Below are 9963 nucleotides of genomic sequence, written 5' to 3'. Positions count from 1 at the left end.
CGCGTCATGATAACCGACTATTTGATACTTGAAATTGAAGCTCGTGATTTCGGCGACATTTGGTTTCAACAAAACGTTCTTAGACAATAGATGGAATCATACAAAGCATGAGTTAAGTATGGTTCAATGCTTCCCATACACCCATATAGTGTTATCGTTATTCTTCTAGACTTTACGCGAAATATATTATATCGATCAATATAGCCTATGTAAATTATTAGTAGCTGATAAATTTATGGTATATATAAATTTTAATAATTGTAACAAAAGTTCAGTCAAAATACATATACATAGATATATTAACATATTAATTGTAAAATATTTCGTTATGTGAATATGAATTCTACTACAAATTTTACCAAATATATTTATGTATACACAATTTAGAAACACCACTAATCCATAAAAGAACGAAAATTTAATCTTCTTTTTTAGACAGCTCTTCGACCAGTTTTGCACTCTGTGCTTTGATCTGCTTGCGATTAGGAACATTTTGCAAAGGTTTCGATTCCTGCAATAGATCTTCCTCTTCCTCCTGCTCCTGCACCTCGTTGCTATCGCCGGCATCTTCGATTTCCATGCTATCGAGGAACTCATTCTGGTAGCTATCAATGTAGCGCTCCATTGTGGCGGCTGGCACCTCCTCTTTGTAGGCGCGCATTAACTTATACACCTTTCGGATAACCGAATGCATAATTGTATCAACTAAAAGGAAAATTCACTAGTTTTTACTCTGATAACTTCATGTAAAGAGTATAAATTATTACTATTCTCCTCGTAATGTTCGGGGGGACAAGCGCGCATGGTCAACATTTCGAACTTCAACAGCGGTAAGCGTAAGTACGAATTGGGATATTTTATACGCGAAGGCTTATCAGGGCGATCGACATGGCGGAGTATCTCGCTCAAGTTCCACAAAGAGAAGCTGTGAGAGGAAACACAAAAAATTAAAATGAATTACGTAGAATTTTGACAGATACCGCAGCATCACATATGCATCGGCACGATTCTTGATGTACGCAATCAATTTTTCTTCTTCTTTATCCTCCTCTTTAATGGCGTCTTTAAGTTCCTGTATGCGATCGAGTCGCCTAAATTTTGGTTGAACACGAATGTTAATGAAAAGTATACAACGTCCGACATTGTTCATAAGACTCACTCAATCTCCTGCTCCGACAAATTATTGACCAAAATGCCCTCCAACACCTCAGCACGCTTCATCTTTGTTTCCAGCGTTTGATGCCCAAGCATATCGTTCTCGATCATTTTATTCAACTTGAAGTTATTCTCCACTTGTGATTTTATTCTAGAAAAGAAGGCAAATAATGAAATAAACAGACAAAATTTACAATTAGTGTTGCTAGGAACGCAATATGGAGACTTATATCGTCTAACCACATTTTGTCTTTCTTATAAAAATAATTTATATTTGAGGACAAAAAGTTTGGTAATTTTCTATTTCGTACTTTGAGGAAAAAATATTTCGAAATCGAGAAAATACGATTTTACACACCCAAATGCCCAAAAAATAAGGTGACATTATATTTATTTTGAAAATTCTTTATTATTCTTCCAAATCAATTTCATCCCCTTCAAAGTAATCCCCTCCCGATGCAATGCACTTATGCCAACGGATTTTCCAATCTTCGAAACACTGGTTGTAGTCACTTTGCGGGAGGGCTTTCACTTCCGTCTTCGCTGCGGCTTGAATCTCCTCTATCGTATAAAAACGGTGTCCCCGGATCGGTCTTTAGAGCTTGGTAAATAGCCAGTAGTCGCACGGCGCCATATCAGGTGAATACGGTGGTTGCGGAACGATATGGGTTGAGTTTTTGGCGAAATGATCACGCATTACGAGGGCAGTATGGGATGGTGCATTATCGTGGTGTAAAAACCAAAAATTGTCTTTCCATAATTCCGGCCTTTTTAGGCGGATAGCGTTACGCAAACAACGCATAACGTTCAAATAATATTCCTTGTTGACTGTTTGACCGGTTGGAAGGAATTCATAATGCACAACACCACGATAATCGAAGAGAACAGTCAACATGACCTTGATTTTTGAGCGACTTTGGCGCGATTTTTTTGGTCTCGGCTCTCTTTTGGCACGATATTCGCTCGATTGATCGGTTGTTTCGGGGTCGTAAGCATAGATCCAAGTCTCATCGCCAGTTATAATGCGTTTCATGATACCCTGGTAGTCGGAAAGCATCGTTTCACACACTTCAACGCGACGACTTTTTTCCAAAAAATTCAATGTTTTCGGTACCAGTCGAGATTTCGCGTTTGAGGCCCAAAACATCCTTCAAAATGGTATTGGCTGAGCCTTTCGATATGCCAACTTCATCAGCAAGGTCTCTAATTGTTAGTCGACGGTTTTTCAACACCAAATCTTTGATTTGTTGAGCGTGAGCTTCGTCGATTGAGGTTGATGGTCGCCCTGAACGCTCTTCGTCTTCGACACGTTCACGGCCGGCTTGGAACTCACACTATAAACACTTGTAAACATAGCCTCATCACCAAAGGCTTTCTGCACCATCCTCAACGTATCCGCAGCAGAAAATTGATTCCGTAAACAAAATTTAATGCAAATTCTTTGCTCAACAAATTTCGACATCGCAAAAAACGCAGCTCACAAAACGACACGTATCTCAAACACTAATGAATATTTTGACATGAAATTTGACATAAATGTGACTGACAGTACTACCAACCTAAAAAAAAACAATTCTCCAAATCCTTCGACGCGCGCAGTTTAAATTCAAATGTCACCTTATTTTTTGGGCACAGTAATACATATTTTTGGCTCATTCAATTGTAGATAAGGCGGCATTCAGTTGAATGACAAGGAATACCTTCAAATAAGACTTTCACGTCATGATAATCCTTCTTCTTTACTGAATAAACCTGAGAATCTTTCATACCATTGTATTTGATGGGATATTTGAACATCAGAATTTAGTAAATTCCATTGTTTTAAACGCGGTACCAATAATTCTGCTTTATTTTTCGATAGATTTAAGTTTTTTTATTTATTGAAGTCTTCAGGATTGATGAGTCGTGGTATTTTTCGTTCTGATTCCAGAAGGAATTCGGAATGTATGCGACATTATATGGGCACGAAATTCAAATATGGTAAAATCATCATATTGCTTAAAAGCAAATATTTTCGATTTTTGATCATCCCTTACCATATAAGTTTGCATGTTCTTCTTTCATAGACACTGCTTACAGCACGCCAGTACTTCTTCCTTTTCGGTGTTTGTTTTCTTTTCCTCTGTTTGCCCGGCGGGTACTGCGTCGAATACTCTCAGAGCTGGAGCGTTTTCATCCATTCGGTCGTCAATGTTAGACAGCGTAGCCGCTGTTCCTTAATTCGCAGAAGATTCCAATGTCGTTGTTTATCTCGTACGGCTCCATCATTCCATCGACTAGTATTTTTGCCAATGCGCAAAGAAGCATAAATCTTCCGCAGAACCTTTGTATCGTAAACTCGTAACGCCATCACATCAGTTGTTGTCAGTGTCCATGCCTCTGCATCACATATCAGGACGGAGATGATGAGTGACTTGTAAAGTTTGGTATATTTTCGTCGAGAGAGAACTTTGGTTTGATGACAGGAAAAATTTCGTCTTGCCCTCGTCCACTACCAGATCCATTTGCTTCGCTTCCTTATCCCAAGAGTACCAATATCATCGGCGTTCGCCAGCAGCTGTACGTAGACTCTTATAGAAGATGGTTCCCTTTCTATTTAGATCTGCAGCTCGAATTATTTTCTCCAGAAGTAGATTGAAGAAGTCGGACAATAGGAAATCGTCTTGTTTAAAACATCATGTGGTATCCAATGGCTCTTAGAGGTATTGTTCAAAGTCGTTTACACAACCGTATTCGTTTTGCGGGAATACAAAATTCAGTCACAGCGGCGTAAAAGTAGCTCCTTTTCATGCTGTTAAAAGCCACTTTGAAATCGACGAATAGGTGGTGTGTGTCGATTCTCAACATTTGGCGCATACTGAATATCTGGTCAGTTGTTGATTTTCGCTTAAAGCCACACTGATAAGAACCAACAGTTTATTGACAGTGGGCTTTAATTTTTTGTACGCTCGATAGAACCTTATATGCGATGTTGAGGAGGCTATTCCTCCGTAATTAGCTCGGATTTCCCTTTTTGTGGATTGGGCAGAGCACACTTTATTTCCTATCGGCGGGCTTCTACAAAGAAGCTGATGTATACTTATATGAAGAATGGAGCCGTGTGTAGAAGTTCAGTGAGGAAAGTTCTCTGAGCGCCATTCATTTGGGAGTGGCCAGAAACGATTATTTTACATATAGCTCAAGCAGCTCACGACTTTTGGTCTTAGACCAAGTATCCTCTGGGTAGCCAAAAACATCCGTTTGAAGGTGAGCTAAAGTGAGAAGGCGAATCATCCCTCTCGCCTGGTAATATCTAAATATATTAAATAAAACCCATGCACAAAAGAAATGTTTTGTTGATCTGTGTTATTATAATTACTCATGGAATCATTGGCTTTGCAAAAAGTTCACAAAAAATCCTAAACAAGGTTAAATTCAAACGACAAACGGTTCTGATATCATATCATATCAAACATTGGAAATCATTGAATACACAACTAGAGGACAAGCAGCTCCGAAGGAAGCCCTGAAGGTGTCTTCCAAAATAAACAGGACATCAAAGAAAAAAAACAGAATAAATGGTTTTTTCGGCAAAATCAATTTGTTTTATTCAAAATAGTCTCTTTCTGCTTCAATACAGCTTTTTGCACGGTCCAAAAGCATGTCGAACGAGTGTTTTAGCTCGTTGGCCGGTATGGCCGCCAGTAAGCCAGTGCAAGCCCTTTGAATGGCCTCTACGTCTGCATAACGCTTTACTTTCATGGGCAAATGCATTTTTCCGAAAAGGAAGAAGACGCACGGTGCCATATCAAGTGAATACGAGGAGTGGTTAATGGTTAAAATGTGATTTTTGGTCAAATAATCGGTCACAAGCGTCGATCGAATGTTGGATTCTGAGCAATTTTTGGTCGTCAGTCAATTTGTGCGGAACAAACAGTGCACACACCTTTCGTAAGCCAAATGTTCGGTCAAAATGCTATAAATCGATGTTTTGGAGATGTTCAATTCCATTTCCATGAATTTCAATGATGATTTCGGCTGATTTTTGATGAATTCACGCACAGTTTCGATGGAGTTTCCTATGATCACGGATTTTGCTTGGTGATCGTCATTTATGCCCTCACGACCACTTTGAAAACGTTGAGACCACTCGTGCACTCTGCTACGGGATAGGCAATCATCGCCATAAACTTGTTTCATCAATTGAAACGTTTTGGTAAAAGTTTTACCAATTTTAAAACAAGATTTAATGTTGGCTCTTTGTTCAAAGCTCATTTTCGCACCGATAACACAAACATACTGACACTTAAAACAAAATAACTTCACTTCCAATCAATGAAATGTCATGAAATTCTCACTGGACAATCGATAAATATCGATAGCAGATTCTAACGCATTAGTCGGCATATAGACCCCCCTGGTGGCGCCGGATTCAAAAAGTCCTGTTTACTTTGGAATGCACTTTGTACTTACTTCTAATTTTTATGCTAATATTACCACCTTTATATTTCGGTATAAAAATAAAATTATTATAAACACGATACTGCAAATGTTTTAATAAATAAAAATCATCCGTTTATGTCTCAATTTAGCGCTTTATACGTTTTCGGTTAATGGCGCTTTGTGAACGTGGTATTGGTACGATTACGTTCGTCTACGAACTACGCCTTACTTTTTTGCCAAGGAACGCGTGTGCTAAATTTCATCATGATCATGCATATATGTATGTACATATATAGTATAACCCTATATCTATCTCGATTAGTTTTAGGTGATACATACATATAACCTGTAGGTGAACAAAACTACAAGAGTATAAAAGAACACTATGTGGGTATGCGTACTATGACAGCTGGCCCAATATTGCAAATAATTTGTTAAGCTTCAGTAGACGGATATTAAAGAGCGAGAGCAAGAGAGCCGTTTAATATGAAACAAATAGCAAAGTTAATGTGGTCATAATAAAATCTTAGATAAGCTATAAGAACAAAATCAAAACTGTCCTCAAAAAAGGAGTGGGGTTTAAGGGGGGTAACATCTGAAGATATCAGCGTAATATACACAAATGGAATAAAAATTCAACGCAGTGTAGTGATGGATAGTGTGTTTAGAATAATTCAACATATCCCTCTCTTTGGTTGATCTTACTTTGCCAGTATCCTTCATGAGCAAGTAGCAACTAAATTAGGTACAAAACCGGGCATTTGTAGCATGCAAATTTAATAATTAAATAAGCCCATATTATGTAACTTAAAATGTGAAGCAACTTTATAAATATTTTCTCTCACCTTGGGTAAATCTCTTTAGCTTGAGAGCAAAGCGTTGCGAATTTTACTTGTTTTATGGTGTCCTCAATGACTTCCAACTCATTCTTGAGGAACAACATACTCGCTGTTTCACGGACATAACGCTTAGCATTCGATAAGGGGTCTTCCGGCTTCTGTGCAAGTTTGGGTACACTTGCCCGTTTTCCCTCCTTGCGGTATTGAGACATCATTTGGAGTTTACTTTGCATACTTTTACGCGATTTATCTTCCATTTGCTAAATTAGTTTCAATATGAAATATACAGTTGAAAATATGATTGAAGAAAGCTTAATCATAGTTGATAAGAGTTGGGGAAAACAAGTTTTATTGTTTCAACTACACTAGAATATCCAAAGTGATTTCCCAAGTTTATTCTGGCTAGCCTGAATCCAACAATCGCTAAAGAACTATACGACATTAAGGGAGCGGTCGGACTGGAAATACGTCGAAGGGCCTTGCGTGCGCTCGATGAACACTGTATAAAATGTCGTAGAAACATTTCGTCACTTTCTGCTGTTCTGATCACTTCTCGTTAGACAGAGGTTGAAACATCTTAAATGTTATACCTTCAATGAACCAGATGTATTATCTAAAACTGAAATTTTTCTATACGACGATCTCGACGAAAGCATTTGAAAAAGAAAATCAAAACCCGATGTGACGAGCTACCTGGGTGCAAAACAGCAAAAGTCATGTACAAAACGGTAGATCGAAAGTTCACAAAATTCCAATTGATACTCTATAGAAAAGACTGTAGGAACATGATGGGAATACTAATTGGTCACTTTCTGGTGGAAACACACGCCGACAGATACAGGAAATGTCTAAAGCCGGGCACCAGAGAAATAATGCAAGATCTCTTCTGCACTTGCTCCGCATTGGCAAGACTACGCTGTAAGCTTCTGGGGTCCCCATGGTATGATATCTATAGGAGGTATCGATAGTGAGGCCGCAAGGTCCGTAAAAATTCGCGTCATTCGTTAGCAACTGAACTCCATCTGGCATCGCAAAGGACCAAAACTGGTCTACTGCGTGGCTTATTGGCCTATCAAATTAAGCTAACCTAAACTTTACCACCACAAAATAAACTCTTACCCTATACTCCTCACTAAGTTCCTTGAACTTCGCAATCGCCGGCATGCCCAAATACAGAATGTGTTTAATAAAATTTGATTGATCCTCAATGTCTTGGCTGAGCGAACGCAAAATTGGCTCATAAAAAATGCCATCGTGTCGCAGCACCTGGATCATCTTCCTGTAAGTGCCATTAATAGTTTTTATCGCCTTTAAGCGTACGTTGGAGTTCTCAATTTTCTTGCGAAAAACGCGCGACTTCAACTCCTCCTCCAATACGAACTCGTTCTCGTACTTGATGCGATTTTGCAAAACAGCGCGCTCGAGCTGAGAGGAAGAGAGGCAGTATTAATTATACAGAGAGCGAGAGATAGACAAAGGCGGTGAATTAAATATTTTTTAGTAAAGTAAATATCGGAAATAATATAAACTGTTATGTCTACCAGTTTTTCCTTGTATACATTCTTCAACTGATCTAGCCGAAACTTTAAGCGATCCCGTTCCTTGCGCATTACAAATGTGCGCTGATTAATGTTGTCCACAACCAGTTCAACGGGCATCTTCTGATACAAGCGCTGCATGTCCTTGTGGTTGATTAGAAAATTTCGTATCTTCTTGGTATTGTCGCCGTAGAGCACATTGGAGAGCTTCGTGCGTCCGTCGCGGCATTGACGCTTCAAATTGCGGTTTTCGCGTATGTAACGCTTGTGATTAGCTGCCGCTTCTAGCTTTTTGAAAACCAAACGCTTTGCTGCTCAATGTAGGATTGCAGTTGCGATCACATCTTAGATTTTCAGTTTGGTCAAAAACTTACATAATAAGTCAGCCATGCCCTTGAATTGCTCCGTCAAGGAGGTGGGTGTCCAGCGATCATCAATGACCATATGTTGACGCACAAATGAGACACCGAAGAAGCCGTGTGTTCGGACGGCGCGCGGATGTACTGGCTTCGGTGCCATTATAAGATTTGCTGGCTGCCGAGCTGCATGCTTTTCTCGCAAACTCTTGATTCCAACCATTTTTATTTGCTTGGAAATTACTTTAAGGCGTTACTAAACAATTTATGTTCTTCAGAATTTATTATTTGCTTTGCTATTTGCCAATTTTTCACGTATTTAATTGCTGTTATTCTTCTGAAAAAAAATCATGTAGTCACAATTCTCTTATAAAAATTTTCACATGTGACAATGAATATTATTTGTAACTTGAATCGTTTCTGAAGATCATAAAAAGGCAAAGGTTTAAATACCAAATAATTTCTGAAAACTTTTGAGCATATTTTTACTTGATATTTGATGGCTTTTTTGTTGAGTATTTTTTGTTAAAAAATTTAAAGTAAATTTAATATAAGATTTTAGCTAATTTGATAACAGTTTGCTATGAAAATTTGACGACATTTTATAAAGGGTGATTCATTTCGAGGTTTTCTACTTTTTTTAAGGAAAAACATAGAAACTTCAAATCCAATGAGGAATATTTATTATCATTCGAAAGAACATTCTTTGGCATTTTTTTTTAAGTTTCTCTCTTTAAAACGTTGGCCACGGCCACGTCTCAGATGGTCCATCCCTTGAGACCAATTTTCGATGATTCATTTTAGCATTTCGACTGTTAATTGACGAATGACACGCGTGATGTTTTGCTCCTTGACCCGAATCGAAGCGGGATTGTCCGCATTTACACGTCCCCAGGGAAAAGTCTAACGGTGTGACATCACACGATCTTGGTAGTATCTGCTCAGCCAAGTATTCTCTCAATAAATCCATTGACTGATACGATGGTCGGAATTGACGCCGTCTTGTTGAAACCAGATGACGCCGAGATCACGAGCTTCAATGTCAGGCCTCAAATAGTCGGTTTTCACGGCGCGATAACAGTCTCCATTGACGGTTACATTCTCACCGGCATATTTGTTGAAGACATATGGACCGATGATTCCACCGGCCTACAAACCACACCAAACCGTTGTTTTTTCTGGATGAAATGGCAGTTCTTGAATATCTTCTTCAGAAAGTTTGCCATTGAGCCAGAAATGGGCCTCATTGCTGCACAAAATTTGACTCGGCAACGTCGGATCTTCTTGGAACTTTTCAAGAGCCCATATAGCGGAGTTATGTCGCTTGGGAAGATCACTTCAATTCTTGCTCCCTTGTGCTTGTGTGTATTTTGTACGCTTTCAATTTGAGATCTCGGCGCCAAATCGTTCCATCCGTCAGTCAGACTTTACAGGGTGTTCGTGTAAACACTCACCTACGGCTGCTATATACATTATTTTATTTTCACTGCGTGCTGGACGTGGTCTATTCGGTCGAATGTTATCCAATAATGAATGAATGGTAGATGGTGTTGCGAATAGTAGGCTCAGTAGGCCGATTAAGTTGAGCGTTATTCAGGCGTCAGTATACCCATGATGAAATGCCAAAGAACGCTAAACTTAAATAACATTGAT

The 9963-nt window shown here is 38.9% G+C and overlaps 1 protein-coding gene across 1 annotated transcript; it reads right to left on the bottom strand.

Moving 5' to 3' along the window:
• Positions 1 to 290: 290 nt before the first annotated feature.
• LOC126754543 (uncharacterized) lies at positions 291 to 8701 on the bottom strand. The gene is made up of 8 exons (XM_050466624.1): positions 8329 to 8701; positions 7958 to 8265; positions 7536 to 7841; positions 6423 to 6676; positions 1160 to 1306; positions 981 to 1091; positions 768 to 925; positions 291 to 705 (listed from the first exon to the last, which is right to left on the bottom strand). Exons 1-8 carry the CDS (start codon positions 8531 to 8533, stop codon positions 419 to 421), a joined length of 1776 nt encoding a protein of 591 aa, XP_050322581.1. The 5' UTR covers positions 8534 to 8701; the 3' UTR covers positions 291 to 418.
• Positions 8702 to 9963: the final 1262 nt, after the last annotated feature.

Source organism: Bactrocera neohumeralis, chromosome 2 (genome assembly GCF_024586455.1).
Source record: "Bactrocera neohumeralis isolate Rockhampton chromosome 2, APGP_CSIRO_Bneo_wtdbg2-racon-allhic-juicebox.fasta_v2, whole genome shotgun sequence".
Lineage (NCBI taxonomy): Eukaryota > Metazoa > Arthropoda > Insecta > Diptera > Tephritidae > Bactrocera > Bactrocera neohumeralis.
This window is presented reverse-complemented; position numbering and strand designations above follow the sequence as displayed.

Excerpts from the sequence above, each read along its gene's own strand:
- LOC126754543 (XM_050466624.1), bottom strand. The coding sequence starts at position 8,533 with ATGGTTGGAATCAAGAGTTTGCGAGAAAAGCATGCAGCTCGGCAGCCA. Across the intron at positions 8,266-8,328 it reads GGGCATGGCTGACTTATTAT|CAAAGCGTTTGGTTTTCAAA; the intron begins GTAAGTTTTTGA and ends TACATTGAGCAG. Across the intron at positions 7,842-7,957 it reads ATGTATACAAGGAAAAACTG|CTCGAGCGCGCTGTTTTGCA; the intron begins GTAGACATAACA and ends TCTTCCTCTCAG.